Source organism: Alexandromys fortis, unplaced genomic scaffold, assembly GCF_014885135.2.
Source record: "Alexandromys fortis isolate MF-2015 unplaced genomic scaffold, M_Fortis_MF-2015_v1.1 scaffold_159, whole genome shotgun sequence".
Classification (NCBI taxonomy): Eukaryota; Metazoa; Chordata; class Mammalia; order Rodentia; family Cricetidae; genus Alexandromys; species Alexandromys fortis.
In genome coordinates, this window is record NW_026068031.1 from 1,529,714 (window position 1) to 1,555,078 (window position 25,365).

Sequence of the window (25,365 nt, forward strand, 5' to 3'; positions counted from 1 at the left end):
AGTCTCCCAGATACTGGGTTTAATACGTGTGCACAGCTGTACCTGGTGTTAGTACTACTTTGAACAGCAAGCCCCTGAGAGTCCATGAGTTCTGTGAGTCAACACACACTCAGCCCTCAAGTCCACAGTCCTGGGATCACCTGTTGGTTTCACCCACACCTGTCCTGGCCATAAGGTCTTAAGAAAACTTACTTAGCCTAGAGAATTCCCTCCTGAGGACTAGCCCCACCTCTGTGCCATAGGCCTCCCTTTCTGCCCATCTACCAACCCCTGCCCCCACCACACACACAGAGTTAACTTTTACCACCTCCACTCCCCCTCTCCACCCCCTGGCCAGTGCAGCCCACTGGACCCTGGGAAAATATGTGAACAATACCCAGAGAAAGATCAGGTATCCTAGTGGGGACAGGCCCCTGCAAAACACACAGATGGTTAATCCCCAGGCACTTCTGGGCTTTCTATTCCGTCCTCCTCCTCCCTCTCTGTTCCCAGCCCTGGGCCAGCTCCCAGTACCCCTGCTCTCCTAACAGCAGACATCCATCCTTCTCTTCTGTTTTATCCTCAATGGCAGGGACCCAGCCAACCCCCCCCCCCTTCCCCTCCACCCGCCCTCTCGACTCAGTTTACTCACACAGCAAGTGAAGGGTTGCACTGGCAACGGTTTCGTTGTTGTTTAAGATTTCTGAGCTGTCACAGAACCCTTTTGATGAAAGCCAGGTAAACACACACATCACATGCAATTTTACAGACAAGTTCGTGGGTTCCTGAAACCAGTCTGTGGATGATGGACTGCAGGATGGCTGTGCAGAGATCCTGCCCAATTGCTCTAGAATCAATCCCCAGTATTGCAAGAGAGAAGGGGAGAGCAGCAGCAGGGAAGAGAACAAAGGACAGCTAAGGAAGAAGAGGTGTGAGGTCCTGTGTAGACAGGATGCAGAGCAAAATGTCTAGAGCCTCTAGTCCCTCCACACTCACCCCAATGGGAGTCCTTGGAGGGCATGGGAGGCGACGCCTCTGCCCACACACCCTGGACAAGTCCAGCTTCCCCACGTCATCATCAGGGCCCAAGCGACAGGGCTCTGGCCTGAGAGTCAGGAGCCTCCCTGTGAACCACTCTCAAACCCAGTTCGCTCAGTCCTGCTCCCAACCTTCCCAGCCTCTCTCTTGCTACTGGTTGAAGTCACCAGCTCCTTGCTGTAGCTCTCTAGGTCAGAGAAGGCTTCCCTGTCTCCGTTATCTAAAACTTGCCTACCCATGGGCCAGCCTGGACCGTCACGATCTCTTGTCTCCATGCAGATGCTAGAATAGTCTCCCCTCCTCCTCCCATCACTATTCTCTAAGTGGGTCCCCACACCCCTTCTGCTCTGCGGTCTTTCTCCACCTTTCCAGCTCAATCCCACTCCTCACCAAACTCTGGTGGGGCACACATCGGCTCCCGGAGCCTTTCCCACATTATACTCGATGCCTGGGGGTAGATTTGATAATAAAAGTCAATGTCCGCCTGGCAAGATGGCTCAGTGATTAAAGGTGCTTGCCTGATGGCAGGAGTTCAATCCCCAGGACCCACATGGTGGGAGGAGAGAACCAATTCACCAATTCCACCAGGTTGTCTTCTGGCTTCTTCACCTACACCATGGGATATACACTAGATGGACAGATAGATAGATAGATAGATAGATAGATAGATAGATAGATAGATAGATAGAGATAGATAGATGTAATTAAAAAAAATTGAGGCAACGTTACTATTTAGTTGGAGTCTGTTGCTTGCCAGGTCTGAGGCCAGGAGCTCTACTTTGTTCAGTTGTCCCACCAGCTCTCCCCACAAATACAAGTTAAAAATAGCTATTGTCACATTCTCTGTGACGACTTAACAAACGCAATAAAACCGCATCTCTTTTTCCCCACGCCCACTTGCTTCCCTTCTTCTATACCCTAAGTTTCAGTTGGGGAGGACTTAAGAGTTGAGGGCAGAATCTGATTCACCTTTAATCTGGAAATCAGGCTGTGTTGGAGAAGGGTCAAGAGAGGAAGCACAGCCTACGAGGAGGTGTTCCAGGTGAGGAGACTGAGCCTCACAGGGTGATGTCATAGGCCTGCCACCAGCCAATGAACCAATGAGTTAGTGTCCCTTGGCTTGCCTCCAAGTGTTCTCAAGCATGAACGCACCCTCCCCATCAGCGGTCTCACTGAGGACACGGGGATGGGAGTGAGGCCCTTTCAACGGCCTCCCTTCAGAAGCAAATAGATTCCCAAATGTTAGAGTCCAATATTTTTTTTTTCTAATTGAAAGTATTTTCTTACTGACTTCCATTATGTAATTGGAAACATGGTCCCTGGAGCAATAATTTTGGCCTCAAGATATAATTAAAAGCACACAGGAGTGCAGCGTATATTTTTAAATGGCACAACGAAAGGAAAGCTAACGATTTTATGACACAATAGGAACACAACAGGAAGATCACTCCAGAAGCCATCCGGAACCCCGCCCACCCTGGACGGAGCTGGAGAAAATCAAGACTGACCCGTGCTCAACCCTTTTAAATCAAAGGGTGCTTGTAAACCAGCTGCTTTAAACCCTGTACTTTTAGGTACTTTCTATAAATAGATTTAGCACATGGATGCCTGTTTAGAGACTGAACTAATAATGGATTTTCAAGGTGCTTTATTTATCATTAGTTAGTTTTTAGAGACAAGGTTTCTCTGTGTAGCCCTGGCTGTCCTGGAACTCACTCTGTAGACCAGGCTGGCCTTGAACTCACAGAGGTCCTAAAGGTCTGGGCCACCACCTCGTGTCGGGGTCCTCTCTTTGTCAGCTCTTTAAGAGGAAAACTGGTCTTTCTGCCTCTGAGAAGCATGTAGATTATTATGTCTTGAAGTGTGTAGTGGATTTTCTTCCACAGGAACACAGGGTGGACCACTGAAAGTGGGTCTTGTTTAATAATTCAGAAGGACTTCAAGAGTTACCCAGCAGAGAAAGAGAGTGATTGGTACAGGCCCCTGCCCCGTGGGTTCCCCGCCAACATGGCTGCCACACCTGTTTCCCCCCCTCCTCCAAGCACACACAAGCCTGAGAGAGGAGCTCTGCTAACAACTGGGTTAAGGTCACCATGTAGAAAGACCCATGTCTGGGGCCAACTGTGCTTCCGTCCCGCCCCTTGCTAGTTCCATTGATCATTCGCCTTCATCCACTCATTGCTCAATCATTTGTTCAAGTATTCATATATCCAACCATCTTTACACATGTGGATCATGTACCAGGGCAATGGGATTCAACAGTGAGCCAGATGCAGTCCATCCCCTCAGAAAACTCAGTCAGATGATAGGAGGCTGGCAAAATAAATAAATAAATGCAGACAAATTGTTCAAGGAACACCACGTGATGTAAGAGAGGTCCACTAAGCATGGCGGGGCTGTTCCCTGGGCAAGTCAGGAGAGGCTCTGCAGGAGACAGGCTGAAGGGAGCCTTTAGGATGCTTTCAGGTGGAAAGAGTGTGTGAGAGAGATAACAGGAGAGAGGGGGCTTGGTGGCATCCTAGATAAGAGAAAACAATGCAAACACACAGACAAAAGGCCGAATGGAAGGCTGCCGGTGGTTTGCTTTTGGGAAATGAGGGTTTTAAGGCACCTTGTCAAAGGGATTAAGAGGAAGGGTTAAGGAGCTGGGGATGCAGAAGGAATTATCTTTCAAGAGAATGCATAGAGGTGGGGAAGGGAGAGCGCCATCTGGACAGAGTCCAAGCCCACACATCAAACAAAATGGCAGGCAAGTTGCTGGAAGATCTCAGGCCTATCTTTCACAGGTTAAAGACTTTGAGATGCCCTGACAGACATTGGCAGTCATGGGGCAGCCAGTGTGCCATGGGAGACTTTTCTGCAGACCTGGAATGTAGCCTGAGTCTCTCAGTGTCTAGGATACAGGTCTGGGTCAGCCCAGCCCTTCATTACCAGAATATACAAGGGTCTTTGCTCACACCATCCTCTCTACTTAGAAAGCCAAATCCCCCATGCCAAAGCCTGCACACCCCCTCTTCTCTCTGTTTTAGGGCAGTTGCCCATGAGGCCCTTTTGTATACAAACTCTCTTCCTTCATCTCTTTGGAGTCCAGGTATGACCATCTATCCGGAATTAAAGTCACCATTGAGCATGCTATTTTTCTCATCTGGTCCACGGCCTCCACCAAAGGGTTTTAACATTGATACTGAGCTCCTCTTAAATCTGCAACTATCTAAATCTGCCAAGAAATAGGTATTTAAAATAACATGGAAGACCCCTCCAAACATCCCCATGGACACAAAGGACCTGGGAATTTAAGAAAAGCAGGAAAGGGAGACAGCAAAGAGTCTAGACCAAGGGCAGCCCCTTCTATGTGCTCCAGACCCCAGAGACCCTCTGCATTGTCTTTTCCATCTCTGTTTTGGGTTGTGCCTATGTTTAGTCCCTAGAGTGCCAGGCATTATTTTCCTCCAGGTTTCAAGGGGCTTGAAGAACGTCTCATATTTCTCTGTTTGGCAAACAGTCAGTCCCCTGCCTCCCACCCCAGGAATCATGAATCCCGAAATTAAAACCAGTGGGAATCAAGTTTCTTCTTAGGGAGGGCCACTAAGCAGATGTCATTCAAGGCCAGGAAATCCAGCCAGGACTTGGGTGTATAGGGCCCTGGAGTTTTCTGGCAGGGACGCAAGGTCAAAAGCCCTGGAAACATCTTGACACCACAGAAGACAGACTCACACTCCTGTCTGAAGCAGAGAATCCTCTCTTTTCTCTATGTGTTAGAGCCAGCAAGGAGCAGAGGCAACAGTCATGACCCTCTCTGTGGGCACACTTCTCTTTGAAGGGAGGGACAAAGGTGACAGAATGTTCTCCAGTAGAGAAAGGGTGGGAAGGAGGGAGTCCCAACAGAGGGAAGCAAGGCCCCAGCCCAGATGCCAGCAGACAGGAGACAGGAGCTAGAGGGGACCTGGGAAGGAGCTAGGTTTCCAAACGGTGGCTTGGGGTGGCAGGCTATGCTTACAGCAAGAGCCGGGCTGACACCTGAATCCTGCTGACTTCCCCCTGGAGAACTCTTTAATGAGGCTCACAGCTGTAATATCACAGAACGAGCATTAACAATGCTAATTACCTAAAGTTTAGCCAGAGAACATTCTCAACCCACCCACCTTAGGGACACACTTTCGCTCTGGCTCTGCCGGGGCCAAGTGCTACCAGGAATCTGTGACAACTAAGCCTTAGAGTAAGCCAGGATTGGGGGTGGGAAGGGCGGTGAGCACTGTTCAGAGAGCACCAAGTCACCTCCCCTGGTGATGACTTGACCTGTCCTGTGTCCTGCTGCTCTGCTCAAAAGAAACCCAGAGAAAGAGGCCTGGTGGAAATCGCATCCCCTTGGAGAGAGCTGGGAATTGATTTAATCTATGTGCACCTGGCGGATATCGGGGGCCCCTCTCATTATCACGCTGCTTTCTGCAACCTCAGAGAACACCCCCGTGCCTCTCCAACTATCTAGCCCAAAGACGGTTTCAAATTGTTGTATCGCCCTTTTCCCCCCTCAGCAACATAGCCACCAATCCCCTCAGAGCTGTGCCGGCTGAAAGTATGAGTCGAAGCATGAGGCTGGGGTGTGTTCCTTCCACCCCTCTCCCCAGAGCCTCTGGGAATCATCCAAACCCATCCTAGACTCCCAGGCCTCTGAAGAATGGCTTTAGGCCAGCTTAGGCCTCTGGCATTCCACCTCAAGGGACTCTGTGGAAGATAAGTCTGTCCTCTGCTCCCAGAGGGCCTTTGACTCAGGTAGCTCTGGAGACTGGAAGGCAGGCATGGTTAGCGTGTGTATATGCACCTTGATCTGCTCAGCTCTTTACCCAAACCTGCCTGACTCTAGGGTTGGATTTACTGAACTCTGTACCTGTGTCTGTAGAAGTCAAAAGCCAACTACGTCTCTCCAGTGTCCTTTCTGCTGGCCCAAATGGGGGGGATGAATGTACAACTCTACCCCTTAGACGGTCCCACACCATATCTTACCCATGGTTCCCTCTTTGTAGACTTCTCCCCAGCAACCACCATCACCATGCTTTTTCTTCTTCTGATTGACAAAGCAGAGGGGATCCAGTGAGCTTCAATACCATTTGGAGTCCTCCATTTTCCCTCCCCTTCATCCATTTAACTTCCTAGAGCAGTGGTTCTCAACCTTCCTAATGCTCAGACCCTTTAATCCAGTGCCTCATGTCATGGTGACACACCCCTCCCACATCATAAAATTATTTTTGTTGCTACTTCATAACTGTAATTTTTCTACTGTTATGAATTATAATGTAAATACGTGTTCTCCGATGGTCTTAGGCGGCCACTATGAAGGGGTCTTGGACCTGCAGGTTGAGAACCACCATTCTAGATCCTACATTCTTTGCTTTCCACATTTCTTTGGTTTCTTTGCTTTATTTATTCATGATTCTAAGTACACCTTCTTTTGTAAAGCTTTTCCATGCCCCTCATTTTCTGCTTGCTGTGAGTTCTGACTTCTGGAGTCCAAATTCCCCAAACAAGGGCTCCCCTGTAGAAGGGTTGTTTGACTCCAAAGGGGTTGCATCCCACAGGTTGAGAAACACTGTACCAGCCAACACAGGTTTCTAGTCCCGTTTGTTACTTTCCTAGAACTATCAGACCACAGCACATGTGTTACCTCCTCCAAAGCCCTGTCTCAACAGTCAGTGAAACAGACCGTCTCAGTCCAGACAGGTTGTTGTAACAAAAAAGACTGGGGGTTGCTATAAGTAATGGAGTTTGTTCTAGAGTCTGGGGAGTTCAAGAGCAGGATGTCTTGCTAGGACCCCACTCCTCTGAGATAGCCATCTCTGTCCCCCAACCTCACGCAGAGTCTCTCTTGAGCATCCTTTAGAAGGTTACTCATGCCATCCTGAGAGCTTTGCGTCTGTGACCTAGTCACCTCCCACTTCCTAGTACCACCATGGAGTGGGGAAATCAGTATTTTAGGGAGCATTCAAAGCATAGCAACCTGGGGTGTACAGCTGGTCTCCCGAGGGTGAGAACAGAAGCGTGTGTAGCCCTCCACGTAGACCAAAGCCAGGCATGGGTATCTGTGTGATCTTTCCCTGCCTGGACTTTGTTTTGAGCCCAAGCCCCACCCCCACCGCCACCCCCACACTGCTGGGATCAGCATTTTAACATTGCAAGCTCAGCTATCACCTGAGGCGCTTTGGGCCTGGCCTTTCTCCTCTTGCCCCTGGATGTGTGGACCCTGCTCCCTCTATAGGGAACGTTTACTAACCTGCTCAGTGGCCTGTATCTGCAGCAACAATCAATGGCTCCTCTGCTGAACCAGCAGGCCCCTGCTGTACTGAGAAACTCGGAGGCTGAAGGCATGGGAGTATCTCCCACTGGTGCACCGAGATGAGAATGGTGTGCCCAACTGTGGTGTACCTAATTCTTCCGGGAGCATGCGTGTAGACCCCTGCTAACAACACGCCGCCTGAGATCTGTTCTTTTAGCTTCCTCACTGACCCTCGGAACTGGCTCCAGACCCTCTGTATTCTGCCTGGTGCCAGACTTGGAGACAAGATTGCCAACCTCACAAGGGGCCTGGTTTTGTCTTCTCAGCTTTATCCCACGTGCCCAGCTCATAGATATTTAATTTAGTTTCGGCAGGCTAGCTCTTCACTTGTTGTCTTGGGAAACTACCTCCTGTGTGGACCAGGAGTCCTGCAGCAGGAGATAAGCGGGTTCTGGATCTTCTCTGGGCAGGTGTTTCTTGTGCAAGGCCTCTGACTCCCTGCCCAACACAGCCATCAATGCCTCTTCTGGAAGGCAGTTTCAGGACGCTAGCAGGGAGGAACAATGGCTCAGCTGGCTTCAGCAGGGTCCTGACCTGGGGCCTCTCTCTCCCTCACCACGTTTCCAACATCTTCAGTGAACCGCCTCTGAGTCATTGACCTCCCTCTCCCCAAAATTCCAGTGGGCTTCCTTCAGAATGCCCTGTGACCTCTCGGAGGAGCCTCGTGCCAGCAAGTGCGGCAGCTGCTGCAAATGAAACTATCGGCTGTGCCCTGAAATTACAGCGCCTGCTGTGCTCCTGAAAACTGCCTTGACCTTGGCTTGTGTACGATGAGGTCAGAATTCCATCACCCACAGGGAGCAACTGAGACCTGGAATTCATTGTACCTCTCTGGAACCTGGTGTGTGTGTGTGTGTGTGTGTGTGTGTGTGTGTGTGTGTGTGTGTGTGTGTATGCAGAGTGCACTCTGTACACACACACACACAATGAAGTCCCAGTACATCTTAATATTTGTAAGTTACGTTTTGTGATGGACCTGTTAAAGATGAAAAAAAAATAACCCAGAGTTTCTGAGAGTTCTAAAGCTTTTATTTGTTTTCACATTCTCTAAATCGCAGACAAAAGGTTTGCTACATGGATAGTCAACACTGCTAATCAGTCACAAAACAAGATACTAACCACAGCAGGGAGAAACAGGGGGCTGTGGCTCAGTCTTTATCAACGTGCCGAGGTTGGGGGGGTCCCTCTGAGGGGTTGGGGTATCCAGTGGTTCTGAGGTAAAGGCTGCTAGATACTCATATGCCTCATCATTTGCTCAGGTTCTGACATCTCCAGGGCCTCCCTCCTGGAATAGAAACTGAGTCAGGGCAGGAGGAAAGGCAGGGTGTGGGAGGGCCCTGGAACATAAGCAGTCCTTCCAGACAGCCAACTTCCTAGGCAAGCCCCAGTCAGGGAGGTGAAATCCAGATATGGGCTATTGCTAACCTTCAGATTCTCTTGGAGATCCTTGCAATGTGCCAACTCTTTAGGGAGTCAGAACCAGTGTGTCCCCTTGGGGTAAGGGAAGATATGCACAGCCTCCTTCTCCAATACTGAAATCCCAAAAGATCCCATGCGTCCCTTAGACAGGGTGGGGACAGAACAGCACCTTTCACAGTGGGAGTCACAAGACCAGGACTTGACACGTGGGAGGAAAAAAAAAAGCATCCCCAGAAGATGGAAGGACAGTGGCACACACAACTATACATATGCAATCCCAGCCCACCTGAAAGCGGAGGGAGGCAGCAGAGCTGGGGCTGGCTGGATTTGTTTGTTGCTGTGCTTGCTTCTCAGAGCAGCAAAGCAAGGCGGATGGAGATTCATCTTCGGCCCATTACACACAGCTTCCAGATTCTGCAGCCCTTTTCTGTAACCTCGCGAAAGCTGTGTCAGCCTACATCCTGTGTACTGTAGCTAAGCGGCTCAAGGCAAAAACTCTAGGTTGCTCAGTCAGCAAGAGGCAGCTTGGTGCTGGGTCCTAAGGTCCGATGGGGGGAAATGTTCAAAGGCATAAAAGGAAGATCTTCATTTGCAGAGATGTCCAGTGATGGAGGCCGAAGCTCTTGGCCATCCTTGTCTGATGAAGATCCTCAAGGAGCTGAGGGAGTGGCGAGCAGGAGACAAGCAAGCTTGTGACATCACTGAGGATAACGTGCTGGGATGGCATCTGGACCAAGTTTGCATCACACCTCCCTGGGCCAATAGGTACCAATGGAAACGCCATGATCTCTGAGGTCATTAGAACATCACCAGGGACCAGGGGCCTTTTACCAAATTCAGCCCAAAGCAGTCCAGGGTGGTAATCCCCAAGGCTGCAAGACATCTGGAGTCAGCTCAGATACTAACAGAGCCACGAAGACTAAACCAGCTTCTTCCCTAATGCCTCACGTTCCTGACTTAGCCCAAGACCTCCATTCCCCTCTGGAAGCCAATGTCGTCATGAGATTCCTCACAGGACATCTTTCTCTCAAAGTCTTCCCACCCCAGGGACCTCCTACCCAAGCTCACTCAGGAAAACCCCAGGTTTAATCAGCAGTGGTGGCCTCTACCAACACCACCAAGCCAGCCTCTCCCTGATGGGAGTCACAGCAGAGATTAGCCAACTAGAAGAAGAAAACCAATTTCCTGTATCTTCCTGTGGAGAGCTTCCACATCTTGGCTACCAGGGATAAAGAGCTATTTGAAAGTGGGCTTTAAGGTTGTCCTCAGTCTAAACACATGTAGGGCAGGGAGGGGACACTGGTTAGGACTTACTTCTGGCCCCTTCTCAGATGGGCTGTGACATGCACAGGCCAGTCACCCCTCAGATCTGCATTTGCTAACTGCCCAGCCGGCCAGTCTGAGGATAGGAAGGGGTTTGGGAACACTGGCGTAGAAGTGAGGAGAGGGGCTCCTCTCAGATCCCGGCCCACTGGCTCTGGGGGTCCCAGATCCATTTTGAATTCAGAGACAGGAAGCTCATAGTCTAATACCAGCTGCCTGAGGGGCAGTGCCACCGGTCTGCCTTGGACAGGATCCAGGTGAGTGGCCTCCCCTTTTTCTTCCATACTATATTACCACTAAGATGGGGGTGTGGGGGACAGGGATGAATAACTATTCAAAGGGGATCTGGGCCAAAAAGAAAACCCTGCCTGACAGCTTCCAAACGGCTCCAACTCTAGGATGTGTTTCTTGTTCTCTAGTACTTTAAAACCAGACTCGTAGCCAAGCTTCATTCTGGCTGTCCCTAGAGAGCCCACAATCCTGCCTTCCAAAAACTGTGTGTTCCAGGGATCCAGATCAGCGGATAAACCAAAGGTTGCTTGTGAACAGGCCTCCCCCAAGGTGAGCATTTATTTGGCAAACAAACCTGGTACGACTTCTTTGGGGGACATCGAAAAGCTAAAGCCTGCTTGTGGCCTGGGCAGAGAGACGGGAGATAAAAGAAATTGTTTGTCCCCATCGCCATCAATATCAACAAGCTGGAGTCAATGAAGCCTGGGCTAAAATGTGAAGAGCCTCTCTCCGGCCAGGGGAGGTTGCTGAAAGTGCCTGCTGCTAGGTGCATCCACCTATGCCAGCGAGACCATGAGGAGACCATGACAGAAGCTGTCTCCTGGAGGCTGAGCCCAGCCTGCAGGGTTTCAGCTGTGTCCACTCAGTGCAGGCACAAGACTCCCACTTTCTCGGTCCGGTTAATTGTCACTCCTGATCATACCCTGCCAATTACACCTCCCTGACCTCCACTCCAGAAAGCCAAAAACAGCGTTTCACAGAGAGAACCTCAAATTACCTCGCTGCCTGACACTCTTCAGTCAGGGACCCCCGTTCCTCGTCTCCCTGACTCTGATGCTAAAGATGAACACCTTCCACGGCATCTCCGAGCTGAGGATACGGATCTTCTAGGGCAGCTAGTGCTCGGGATAACAAATCAGAGCAAGGAAGCTGGGATCATATTCTCCCCAACTTCTAGAAAGTGGAAGTAACTAGATGTTTCTACCTGCTCATCATATGAATACCTCTCCAAAACAGAAATGAACATGCAGATAACCAACCCTTTCTTGGTGGCAGGATAGTTTACAGCGGATAATGCAACCCAAAGGCTGGGCCAGGGTGAGGTTGGTTTTCCAGCCCCTGCAGACCAAGTCCACTGCTTTGCGCATATTCAGTCCCCTGCCAAGTGCTTCAGCCGGTACCAGCTTGCCCAGCACTCGCTCTTGGCAGGCAAGAGATGTGTTCATCTGCCTTCCGGGGGATAAAAGTAACCAGGGTGGACAAGCATGGCAGATACACAGTGGCAGTTAGGCTGGCCATCCCTTCCCCTGCCTGGGAGGAGCACAAACGCTCCTCAGCCCTTGACCACTTATTGCAAAAGCACCATTTGTCTGCTTCCCCAGATGCCACATGGACCTGACACACTGGCAAGCTGGGGCCCCCTGCCCACCCAGCCCACCTGCTCCACGTCGTCTCTGCCCCCCCCCCCAAGATTCTGTTTTCATGTTTCACTCAGATATTATCTGGCCACGTTTCTTCTGCTTCCCCTCCGTGCCCCACCCCCACCCCCTCTGCCAGTCCTTAATTTAGCCTTCTTCAACTGCGTGTTGAAAATGCACAGGGGTATATTTTTCTTTTATGTCACAGTTTCTTCCAGCCACCACTGCACTCTTTAGCCTTTGCAAGGGCAGGGGGAAGGCAGGGCGAGGTGCAATGAAGGGAGGAGGTGGGAGAGGGAGAGACACCCTGAAGGACACCCCGGGGAGTAACCGCGAAAGAGCAAACCAAGTCAACAAAGACCCAGGCCTAATTCCAGCCAGAAAGTCTTTGCTCCATGTTGATTACATAAATGGAGGCTTTTTCTTTTTGTCAAATCCTCAGTACTTCTCCCAGATGGGCAGAGGTGAGGGCTGGGAAAGATGGGAAGGGCCAGGAGAGTTCCACCGTGGGAACCTGGTGGTGATCTAGACTGCACTGGAGTCTCTGGCTGTAGCAAACTTCAGGGACAGTTAAGATACATCTTGCTTGGTTGCTCCTGCCCCTCCTACTGCTCTTGGACCAATACCAATGGCTTTCTTCAGGCCAGCACACACACACACACACACACACACACACACACACACACCTGCTCTCGTTATCAATATTAATAATCGTAACACAACAATAGAGATGAAAAAAGGGAAGCTAAGATGAACTGAGTGGAAATATAAGCTGGGGCTTCTCAGAGTTGTCTGCTGAGGGAATACGAAGGCCCCAGGGCCTCACGGGCTCTATTTCCTACAATGTCTCTTCCCAGCCCCAGGTTTGTAGATTTGCCAGACCCAGTTGGTGCCAACCTGAATGGCCATCTTATTCGCTTCTAGGCTAGAGGTCATTATTAGTAATTGTATCTCTATGGAAGAGGCTTCTGGCTGCCTGCCAGCCCAGTGCCGCCTTCCTTTGCCCTGCCCTGGGAAATGCCACCATCAGCACAAATGCTCCTGTTCCTGGGGAGGCCAGATATGGGGATGTTATGGAGTGTTCCTTGTTTAAGGCTGCTGGCCCCTCCACCTGAGGCTCCAACAGTGCATCCCTGCACCCCCTGGCTCTCACAGCTTCACAGACCTTGAGGATCGATCACTTTCAGTCAGGAGGGCATAGCCAGGGCTCACTCAGAACCCAGAGGAATCTAAGACACCTCACTCTGGACTTCCAGTTTTTCTCCTCACAGGGGAGAGTTTCTGTCTCTTCTGAGAGATGGTTTTGATGTAGAAATGGCAAAACAGGAGCCTCCCTCCCCGACTTCAGGGCTTCCTGAAGTTGCTTCCTCTCTCTCACAGTCCGGTTTGAACAGGCCAACAGCCGAACCTTCCCAGGAGCAACTGTTGTGATGCTGGAAGAGCCCAGTCTTTCATCTTCCCACATCCTCCTCTCTCCCTTCCCTCTGACCCACCACAAATTTGCAAATTTCCCCATCTCCCTACCCCACCGTCCCTCCGAAAACCAGAGGGTCTCCAGCATCATTAGAAAGACGTTTCCAGCTCTCAAAGACCCCGAGCCAACCCATCCATCCTGCTGTTCCCACACTCAAGCCCGAAAATTGTGACCTCGGAAAGGATCGAAAAGGCCCCAAGTCCTGAGAATGCTGGGGAAAGGCTAACTCACAGACGGTCTCCCAAGGCCTTTCTGATTGCTCATAAATTAGATTCGGTGCAGTTGGGGTGGCAGTGGGGAGACTTGTGGACTTGGGGCAAATAAAAACTATGAGATCCTCCCCTTCCTCAGCCGTGACAGATAAAGTTGAGCTCCTGGAACGGTCCAAGTGGGCAGCAGACAGCGAGGAACAGGGAACCTTGTCTGAGCAGCCAGGTGGTGGGGAAAGGGCTGACCAGGCCCCCCTGCCTCTCTCTCCAGCTGCTAGAGTCAGGGCCTATAGGTCTAAGCATTGCGGCAGCAATGCCCAAAACTGCTCCCACGCCCAAGGCTGCAGTACAGGATCAAGCTCACTCTGCTGCCATCTGTCACCTGCCCCTAGCCAATCTAGACCACAGGGGCCTCAGTAACTTATGTCCAGATATAAGGACACTCATCTGTGGGAGTGGGAAAAATCCATGCGGACTCAGGTCAGAGCCTGGGGGTGGGGTCCTTCCTACTTCCACTGGGTGAGGGGCACTGGTCTCATCCTCCTTGCCCTCAGATAGTCCCCCTTTACCAACACTGATCCAGAGCCCAGGGAGCCCAGCATCCTCCTGGCCCTCAGATAGTCCCCCTTTACCAACACTGATCCAGAGTCCAGGAGCCCAGAGGAAGGAAAGCCAGCTCAATGTTCACAGACAGGTAAAGGTTCGGCTTTTGTTTCTTTTTTCAGACAGTTTTGTTTTCCAGGACCACAGGACTGAGGAAAAAGGCTATTAAGGTAACTTTTCACTCCCCCTGGCCCTCTGCTTACAACCCCAACAGCTCCCTTTGGGGGCTCTCACCCTCACTCAAGGATCCTTCCCCTCTCTTCTCTTTGTTAGGTTTTGCCTGATTTTCTCACTAACCCCTGACTCCCCCCATCCCCCACACCAGCTCAGGAATGCTGCCCTTCTAAAGGGACACCAGTCACCAGTATACTGGTCCTGCCAGCAGCCAGCCAGGGACTCAAACACTTGCAGTGGCCATGTGGGCGTGGCTATGGCCTAGGAGCCATAGCCTTGGACCCTTGGACCATGACTTTGGAATTCCCTAAGGGGGACTAAGGATGGACATTAGTGAGGAGGAGGGGAGAGATTTCTCACCTCAGCATTTCCAAACCCAGAGGCAGAGGGCATGCAAGCGTCTTCAGGACCCTGCCTGGACCAGCGCCAAGCGTGGCTGCCTTGCACCTGTGGGCTGGGAGAGGAAACTACCACCCTCTTCCAAGCCCACTGCAGCCTAGCTGCGGGTGATCTTTCTTCCACCCACGACAACTGCATAGGATTCCTGAACTTGAAACGTAATAACGATCGTTTTTCTTCTTTGAAGCACCTGGACTTTTAAATAGGAGGGCTGGAAGGAACTGTTCTTGAAGACTAAATATACCCAGAGTGGTACCCAGACCCTCCTTCCCCAGACACTGCTAAGCCTCCTTTGACTCTCTCTCTCTCTCTCTCTCTCTCTCTCTCTCTCTCTCTCTCTCTCTCTCTCTCTCTCTCTCTCTCTCTCTCTCCCCTACTCAGTTATCCACAGGTCGGCCTCTGCTTCCTATCTGGCCCAGAGGCAAAGCCATACAGCAGCATCTTGGGACCTGCTGGCTTCTGCCTCAGGAGGGGCTGAGAAGGGTGACAGGAATGTCAGTTCCCTGTCAGGAGCATCATTCCCGTTTCCTTACCGGGTTACCTGTCCTGTATTTGCTGCAGGCCCCAAATGCAGGGTCTCCAAAGTGTTGAAGAGGAAATGAGAGTTGATTTTCCAGCAGGGCTACTTCAGTCACCATATGAGGCTCGAAGGCTGTATTAGAACACAGTAACCCTGCTGGGGGATTTGAGGGGTGTTCAACCGCATCATTCTTTTCTCTTAGTGTGACCTCTGCACAAAATGACAGTGGCTACCATAGGCAGGAGGCCCTCTTTTTAGCAAGACATACTCCAAGATCAGCATTACTCTAATATTCCAGGCTAGATCTCTAAACAGGCCGTATTTCTCTACCTCACACATGTGGGCAGCAAGGCTCAGAGGGGCAAAGTCACTTGACCAGAGTTAACCAGCTTGAAAGTGATGCTACATTTGAACAAGAACACAGTGCCCTCCACAGAAGTCAACTCCCATTCCAAGTGGTTACTCATGCTGATGCTGTGTGTGTGTGTGTACGTGTGTGCATGCGTGTATGTATGCTTCTGTCTGTCTGTCTTCATGCACATGCATTTATGGTATCTTCATCCTCAAGTCCCCAGCCCCTGAGCACCTCCCATTACCACCCATGCCCAACCATGGTCTCCATGGCCACAGCCCTGGCTTAGGAGCCCTGACCACAGACAACCTGGCCCTTGACGAGGAAGCCTCTTCCATCAAGCGGGAGTTTCCAAGAGGGCGTCTAGCTTTGGCTAGCATTCACAAGAAGGTGGAGTCAGAAAGCATTTGGAGTTCCCACAAGGCAAGCTGGGCCCTGGTGATGGTTGTTTATACAACACTATACTTTGGGGGGGCCCTCCCCAGTGTCAGTGTGGAAAAGAAAAGGAAAGTGTCAGCAGTTCCATTTTACAGAGGGGCAAATCAAGATTTGAGGATGCTAAGTGATTTGTCCAAGGCCACACACTGCTAGGGTAAAAGGGACATTAGAACCATGAACCAGTGACCACCGCTCACTCCCGCACATGGAGAAAGCGGGTCCCTGTTTTACTTTACTAGTGCCTTCTTCTTCTGACACAGGAGGTGGCTCTGGAGACCTAGTCTGTCGCACCCTGACAGGGCACCTCACAAGTTGATCTGCTTTCCCCACTTCCTCCGTGGGGAACCAAACCAAAACCTCCAAAGCAGAATGGCTAAGCCCATTCTGCAGGACCCCAGGAACCTTCCTTATGCAACCCAGAGCTCAGCCAGTCCAGCCCTGTGGGCAGGCTCCCCCAGCTCCCATTGGTGCCTTGGCTTGGCTAGGGAGGCCTGTTCCTCCTTAGCTTGGATGGGCAGAGCAAGCATGACTGGATATAGAACAGAAAGCCTCCCCCATCCGCCTTTCTGTAGGGAACAGACTCATGCACACTCCAGAAGGTGACCTGTCAAGTCTCAGAACCACAGTTTGGGGTTTTAGACTTGGTTTTTTTCCACCTTTAAGCCAGTGTAGCATTCCAGAACATTTGGGCCTTTTTCCCCCCTAAAATTAATTTAAAATGAATCCTCAACCAAGTAAGTAGCCTTTGAGGATACCCTGCTTTAGGTATGGGGGAAGAGAGAGCGAGCCTGCAGAGTCCGAAGAGGGGATGTGGTACTCTGTGGAGATGACCCCCCCTCCAACCCTTCCCTGGGCCTTTAGAATCTACGCAGGCTCAGCAACCAGCAGGAGGAAGAAGAGAGCCTGTGAGGAAGGCAGAACTGCAGTCTGGACAAGGGCCCTTTAAGTGAGATCATTATGTATGCATGTAACCAGCTCGGAGGCCACAGGGCCTGCAGGAGACCCCCACTCTCTTGCCACAGGTCACTCTGCAAAGGAGTTGGGGGCAGGGGAGCACACTGCTTGGATCCATGCCAGGCTGCCCCGGGTCCATGTGCCAAGAGCAATTAGCCAGGGGGAGGCCGAGTCCTGTGGAGTGGCAGAGGCAATGCCGCATCTGGGCAGAGTGGCCCAACTAGCCCAGGTCTCCAGGGGCTTCTTCAGGAGCCGAAGACTAAAAATAACCCAGGCCTTTGTTACAAAGCTGCTGGACCACAGCGATGGAACTGATTTCAGGGAAGCCGAGCATGCGCGAGGGTCCTGCTCACTGAGACCTGCCCTTTGGGCAAATGATTTTTCCAGAAATGTGTCAGTTACCAAGCTGTTGACGTGATCCGAAGACAGCCCACCCCCACTGCAGCCCACAAGGCTGTCTCCCGGCACACAGGGCACACAGAGTTCTCGGAATCGAGGCCTCATCACCTCTTTCTCTAGAAACTTTCTTATTTCAAACAGGGGTCCGGCTCACACGGGGGAGCTTCAACTACAAGAGCAGACGAGGGCTCTGAATCACCGCCACCAGGTCACAAGCAATCACCATGCTCAATGATCTAGTTAAGCAATGATCATCTCTCCGCCATTCTAAAATTCTCAGTCACATCTCAGTAGTCACTGGCAAACATATACTACATGGAAGGAAGAAATTGCCCGGGAAAGGAATTGACAGTGTAGCATTAACACTGAAGGGTTTCTCAAAGCTACACTCTCTCTTATCCAACATTGGACCATTGAACAGGCAGCCTTTGCCCGCTTCGCTGATGCTTGACTCCCACCAGCGGAAACTGAACCAGGCCTTGACACTCAACTCAGTCGGGAGGCACTGGGAATCTTCAGCACTTTCCTGTATTTGTAGGCTGTGGTTTGTCTCATCTCAAGGACACCGCAGTTGTGAAGGTCAAGGAACCCCTGGGTCTGCTGCAAAGCTTCTCTTGTTGAACAGCAAATACAAACTGGTTATGCCTGGGTCCCCGTTTTTTCCTCCCATCTCTTGGACCCTCTCAACCCCTCATCAAGCGGTGGTTCAGTGGATCAAGACCATCCCAGCTGTGGAAGCCACTGCTGAGGTTTGAAAAACTACTTCTTTACCGAAAGGTTTCCAAGTTCCGTCTTCAAGATGGCCTCCAAACGCAGACATTTCCGGTGAAGCGCGTAATAACTAATAACTTTTCCACAGTGTTTTGTTCCTCCGTGAGAGTTTAGGATGACGAGCCTAAGCTGAAGGTGAAGAGGCTGTGTGAAGGGATCTTTAAACACAAGAGACTTAAAAAAGAAAGAACACCATCAAAACACAAGTGCTTGTGAGCAGTCACAAAATGGCTTCCTCTAAAATGGGAAGCCATGAGAGGGATACACTGTGAGGTGAACGTGAGGAAAGTTCCGCAGGGCTGGGGCTGAACTGTTCTTCAGAAGTGCAAGCTCCCTCTGGTAGAAATGAGGAAGGACTGGCTGGATACCACGCATGGGGCTGGAGGGCGGGCGTAGGCAGGGCAGTAGGCGAGTCGAGACCTTGCCCTCCTGGTTCCGCGCGTCCATGTCCTTCTGTAACTACTTGTTTTCCTTACAGTTGGTCTGTGTGGATGTGCAGGAGGAGAGCTCCATCTGGATAGAACAGGGCTCCAGGTCAGCCTCTCTGGCGGCATGTCACATTCTGTGACCTGAGGCCCTAGGCCTGGCAGCCAAAGGCTGAGGCTTTCTCTTTGAGCAGCTCCCAGCATAAATGGCAGCTCCAGCTTCCTATGAGAGACAACACAGCTTTAGTAGCAGCCCTTCTCCTAACTCTTGGGCCCTAGTAATGGCTTTAATAGCTGCTAACTCCTATTTGCCTATGACTTCCATAATTCAATGTGTGAAGATGTGAAGGTGCTCAGAGGTAACAGGGGAACTATGTAAAGAGCCCCACCCCCTGTCACGCCTCTTAGCCAGCCTTGGCACACCTGTTCCAGTTCCCTTGGAAACTCATACCTCCCCACAGTTGCAGCCACACACCTGAGAAACATCTCCTTGACCCATCAGCCGAAACACCATCTGTCTGCGCTAGGCCTCAGTTTCCTCATGTGTCATCTGTGAGTGGTCCTACCTAACCTCATAGGGCCGTGGTGGTTAACTGAGACAAAGCCTGGACATCCCTTAGCACAAGGCCTTCACCAGAGTGAGGGGTCAATGAGAGGTGGGTGTGGCAGCTGCTGTGGTTGCTACTGTGGAGTTCATTGTCCTTACCTTCTGGGGGCTCAGCCACGGGGGGATTTAAACAGTACATGTGATAACCACGGTCACAGTCATCGCAGAAGAGTAGCTGGTCCTGGCAGATACAAAAGAGGGAAAGTGGGGAGTAGAGAGATGCAGTTACTCGCGGGCAGTGGCTCCCCCCTCCCACTTACTCCTCTACTCTCATTTCTCTAACTCCCACCCCATGGCAATGACCTAATCAGTATTACACGTAGACTGGAATCCCACTCTTCCCATCTGTGCAATGGGCAACAGTTGTACTGGGTAGTAACATCCATTGTATCCCACAACTCCTTCAGGATTTAAATGTAGATGTTAAGAAAAGTCTCTTCCCTGGCTTGAGCCTGGAGCCTGGGGCAGGGGGCAGGGGAGATTGGTTGGTTCTAGAAGTAGAAGATAGTAACACAGGCGAAGGGTAATAACAGCCTGAATTAAGGCTGCGGCAGTGCCATGAGGAACAGTCACTGACTGGTGCAGTTGCCTGGGCTGTGGCATAGTCAGTCACTGAGCATAGGCAAGAAAGTGGCCATGGGGGTAGGAGAAAGAAAGGACGGCCTCAACTACAGATTCAAGGTCACCAGGGAGATGTCCTGGAGGCTGGAGATCAGGACAGAGGTCTGGGCTCAAGATATGGATTTGGAACTCGCTGGTGACTGGATGACAAGTGAAGGCCCCAGAAGAGGAAGTCCAGGGTGTACGTGGAGGGCTGTCCATGAAATCATCTGCACAGTTTTGCATATAGGTAGGAATGTGTATTCCTAAAAATAGAGTGAATTCATGGCTTTCCTAGAAGTCTCTGAAGTCTTTCCCCAAGGAAAGCCAGGAAAACACACTTTAACTCATGGGCATTAAGGGACAGCAAAGACCACAGAAACCAAAAGAAGCCAAGGCAGGGAAGAGGGTGAAAACCAAAACAACAGCTTGACTCCCACAAGGCACACCACGGCATCAGAGCCGAAGAAAGCCGTGGGACCAAATGATTTGGTTGTGATACAAAAAGAAGTAACATGTGTGACGTCCTAAAGACATCAATAATCCCTACCAGAGCATAGACACGAGGCTACAAAAAGGAGGGATACCGTAGACTGGGCCCCTCCTCCCCAAAATTCAAGTGTATGAGGGTCCAACCACATTTGTCTTAAGTAGTTGCCTAGAACCATTGTCCCTTCTTTCTTGTCTACTTTTCAGGGCAATATTCGCTCATGCTAACACCCACGAAAAATACAATTTCAAAGGAGTTCTAACCCCCTAGATCTAAGAAGCTGGATCCGTTGATGGCTACAGAGCCAGTGAGATGAAAATCTCATTCTAGGCTCTGCAGGAGACCTTGTGAAAAAATCCCCGAGGTCCCAGCAACCACCCTGCTCATTTGTGGCCCTCTACTAAGGCTCTGTGTTAACACTCTCAGCAAGATTAAAGTCTAGAATCAACCCAAATGCCAGTCAGTAAGAGATGAGACTAACAGAGAACCATGAAGGCATAAGGATGAAGACTATGGCTACACATTGCCATGAAGGGACTTCTAGGATATTCCGTGGGGGGAAAAAAGAAGTGGAGAAAGCCTACCCTATCTCTTACCGCTTACTTCTGGATTGAACATGCAATATACATGCTTACATTTAAACATAATGTAAAGACAAGCTTTATAATTTTTAAGAAGGCATATGTAAGCAAAGGAGGAAGTTAAGTTTGGAATTATAAAATAGAAGCTAGGTTTTCTTAAATACATCATTCTTTCTAGATTTGTTTGTGGAACTATTTTGTATAGTCAAAGACCAAAATTAAAATCTGACTATATCCTTAAAAGTGAATTGCTCAGAAGTGAATATACTTGTATATCTAGCTAGAGACACAACTACAAACAGAAACCATTTTGGGTAGTGACGTATCTTTTTTATTTTTTTTTTGTTTGGATTTTCTTTTGAATCAGGGTCTTTCTGTGTAGTCTTGTTCTAGCTTCAACCTTGTGATCCTTCTGCCTCTACCACCAGAGTACCCAACTGACACATGATCTTAACAACCAAGCTAGATCTAAATGTGTGTGTATATTTTTCAGCAATTGTATTATTGATGATAATATTGGAACTGGTTAACTATCTATATTAGTTGCATGTTTATCAAATGTGTGATTGTGATGATATCAATGAGTAGCAAAACGTTTTACATGCTGAAGGAAAGTGTAGACATGAGATCAATGAATTGACAGCAAGACCACATAATTAGTTCTAAACGTAATCTATAGTTATTTGAATAAATAAATAATGTATTTTACCTTCTAGATAAAAATATGTTCTAGATCTGCCACTGAAAATGTTCTAAAACTGCAAGCTGCAGGGGAGTAGGGTGGTGGCACATGCCTTTAATCTCAGCACTTGGAAAGCGGAGGCCTGGGATAGGATCTTTTTGAGTTCAAGACCAGCCTGGTCTTCATAAAGAGTTCCAGGCCAGCCAGGGTTACACAGATAAACACTGTCTCAAAAAAAAAAAAAAAAAAAAAAAAAAAAAAAAAAAAAAAAAAAAAAAAGAAGAAGAAAAGAGAATGATCTGAATCAATGACAGACAGTAAAAATTAACCCCTCTGGACCAGCCAACAGTCTTGGGGAGGTGGCTGGTTTCAGACTGGCCCATGAAGTGCATAGAGATCTTTCTTTGTCCAAAAGCAAGAAAGCTATTGAAAGCTCCCAGGATAGTGTCAAAAGAGCTTAATCTCCATGCTGAATGTTCCTGTGGTCCAAAGAGAATTTTAACTGCAATGGATGGAAACAAAATATATTTAAGTTCTTCAGCACATAAAAATAGCAGTTTTAAAACTTAGTCCCTTTGGAAGATATTAGGGAAATTGGACATTTTTGTTTATTTTTGATACCATTTTAGACTTAGAGAAAACTTGCAGAAATGATAGTTTCTCTATTTTCTCTTCTGCTCTCCTGAATAGTAACATCTTACAGTGTGTGGTAAAATTACAGAGTGGAGACTGCCGGTTTATAGGAAGGGCTTTAATGTCTCCATTTTCCTGCTTTTTTTTCCCTAATAGCATTTGGGGGGGGTCAGGTTTTCAGGGTTTTTGTTTTTGGTTTTCCTTTTACTTACTTATTGGCTGGGAATTGGGGTACATACTATAGCACCCTCATGGAAGTCAGAGGACAACTTGAAGGAGAAGTTTGCTCTTTCTACCATGTGGGTCCCGTGGACCAGAGTCCAGTCCTCAGGCTTGGAGGCAAGAGCCTTTACCCACTGAGCCATCTCATGGGCCTTCTTTCTTTGTATTTGGGGAGATAGAGTGTCATGAAGCCCAGGCTGGCCTCAAAAATCCCTATGTAGCCGAGGACAACCTTGGACTCCTGGTCCTCCTCTACCTCCAAATGCTAGGACCACAGGTGTGAGCTCCTACACCAGTTCACACAGAACCAGAGACAGAGCTCAGAGCTCCATGTGTGTTAGAAGAACTCGACCAAGGAGAGCTACGACCCTAGGTTTCCTTTGTGGCCCTCAGTCTGTGACAGTTCCCCAGTTTATCTTCCATTACCTCCTCCTTTGCCTAGTTCCTTCCTTCTTTCCTTCCTCCCTCCTCTGCCTCCTTCCTCCATTCATTCTTTCAACTCCATATATAAGAAGGGATATCTGTGTTATTCTTTATGTTACAAGCCAATGGTATCTTTCTCAGTTTTCTTTCTCAGTTGTTCTAAGATTTGACCACTAAACGTTCTTTCAGGTTTTTGGTTCTTGTGTCCCTTAGACACACACTGTCACTTTTTTTTTTTAGCATAGCCCTACTTTCTGACATCACAAGATATTCCAGGCATGTCCTGTGTAGCTGGTACTCCATCCCTGGCACTAGTAATTTCTTTTTTTTTTTTTTTTTGTTTCGATTTGTTTTTTGAGACAGGGTTTCTCTGTAGCTTTGGTGCCTGTCCTGGAACTAGCTCTTGTAGACCAGGCTGGCCTCGAACTCCCAGAGATCCGCCTGCCTCTGCCTCCCAAGTGCTGGGATTAAAGGTATGCGCCACCACTGCCCGGCCTGGCACTAGTCATTTCTATAAGAATCTTTAGCACCTTTCACTAGGGAATACTGTGTAGAACCAATCTCTGGGTGTTGGGTGTCCTCAGTGCTTCTAGGTCCTTGCTAGGTTTGAAGATGCGTAATGTTCCCTAAGGTTTACATAAGTTTGGTACCCAGGGCAATGGTATTGGGGAAGTGCTTGAGACCTCTAGGAGGTGGGGTCTCATCACAGGGCTTTAAATCACTGAAGATATACTTTGAAATGACTGTGGGACCCTGGTCTTTATATTCATTCTCTCATATTCTCTTCTCTCTCTCTCTCTCTCTCTCTCTCTCTCTCTCTCTCTCTTTTGTTATATGAGCACTTTATTGTTACATGCTTTCCCTGTTAAGTATCCTCACCAAAATCCCAAAGTAACTGGGCCACTTGATCTTGGACTGAAACGTTCATAACCTCCAAAGTTATGAGTTAAGTAATTCTTTCCTCTTTATAAATTAATTGGCACTTTATTGTAGTAATGAGAAGCTGACTAACATAGTCTTCTTTGCCAACAGGTCTCAGAAATAAATGTCTGTATATATAGTATATATATATATATACACACATATATCTGTATCATTCATATATGATTATATGACCATATATGCTTACTGAACATGAGTTTATACACACACACACACTCCAATATAAAATCACAGGATTCAGGCTCCTCCCCTCCTCTTTTATGGTTATTCTTGCTCTGGCGTGTAGAACTATGACTCTCCATCACAATATTCAGCTATTCATTTAGACATATAAAGTCGCTTTCAGAATTACTAATCCATACACCCACAAAAATAAATTTCTTAGCTGGGACACAGCATTTGTGATGCAGCTGTGTCTGTCTTTCGTCTTGCAGCACACAGTCAAAACACCATTTTCTAAAACTACTTAGGCTGGTTCTTCTCCAGCTCCTCAGTCTGGTTCTGCTATCTGCTTGTTGTATAGATAGATTCATTGCTTTCTGTTTGCTCCATTTTAGCATCTCTAGCCTCCTGGTTAGCATTAAGTATGTATCTGTCTCTGAAACTTACTTTTGATTCAAGCTTTCCAAGTATCCCCAAGGTCATGTTGGTCCTCCCTTATCCCCACTCACTCCCACATCACTGTATTTCTCCTCCCCATTCCCATCCACTCCTGAAGATATCCACTCCCGTTACCTCCTTGTTTATTCTTTTGTATAAGTACACAGATGTATGTGTAGTTCCTTATATAGCCCTTTCCTTCCAATAAACGCAGCCTACCATCAATAGATAGCAAAATCAACTTTGGTTTTGTCCATGTATCATGGAAATTATTGCACATCCATGCACAGATATCCTCCCCATCCTCTATACAGCTCCGCTGCACAGCTGTGCCGATGTCTATTTGATCATTTGTCTATGCACGCACATTGAGGTTATTTCTGATATTTTAATTAATAAACCATCTCACAGACATATACTTCTGTAGTAGGATGTATCCTTCAGTGTAGACTCCCACAGATGGGATGGCCCAGTGAAAAGTTAAGTGTGTCATAGTTTTGTTAGAGATCACCAAATGCCCCTCCCCAGAAGGACCATGCCACTTTGCATTCCCTCTAATACTAGATGTAGGAACTATTTTTTTCTATAGTTTTTCTATATTTTTTCATATATTGTTAGAGTTGAAAAAATTTTGCCCATCAGATAGGCGAGAAACGGGATCTTGGTTTTGCTTTGAGTTTCTTTCATTGTGGGTGTGTTTGAGTATTTATTTCAATGTTTAAAGGTCATTTTTATATTGTTTATGAATCATCATTCATGTCTGCTTCTCCTTGTCTACCAAGTTCCTGGTTTTATAGCTCTCATTTATCAGAGTTCTTTACATCCTGGGTTCGTTGGAACTTCACCTGCACCTGCTACAGGTTCTCCCAGCTTGTCAGTCATCCTTTGACTGACTCGTGGTTTTTGACTATGCAAATTTCCATAGTCTAATTTTTCAATATTTCATTTTATTGTTTCTCTATTTTGAATCAACTGGAAAAACTTTTCCTGGAGTTGAAGAGAAAGAGGAATCTGGTGCTGGTCTGGTCTGAGTTTTGACATTTAAATTCCCTGTCTATTTGGAGATTGTTCTTATGTCTGGGTGTGAGATACGAAACTAATTTTGTCTTCTCCCAAACGACTCCCCTATTG

At 48.7% G+C, this 25,365-nt stretch overlaps 1 protein-coding gene across 7 annotated transcripts in view; it reads right to left on the bottom strand.

Annotated features, from left to right (window-relative positions):
* Window positions 1-13,323: 13,323 nt before the first annotated feature.
* The window catches only part of Dpf3 (double PHD fingers 3), a 273,140-nt gene continuing 261,098 nt past the window's right edge, over window positions 13,324-25,365 (bottom strand). For all 7 annotated transcript variants that reach the window (XM_050164585.1, XM_050164583.1, XM_050164588.1 and 4 more), the window contains 2 exons: window positions 19,161-19,242; window positions 13,324-18,677 (listed from right to left, as the gene is read on the bottom strand). In XM_050164585.1, the coding sequence (XP_050020542.1) occupies window positions 18,607-18,677; window positions 19,161-19,242 (153 nt within the window). In that variant the 3' untranslated portion in view covers window positions 13,324-18,606. The remainder of the gene's footprint in view (window positions 18,678-19,160; window positions 19,243-25,365) is intronic.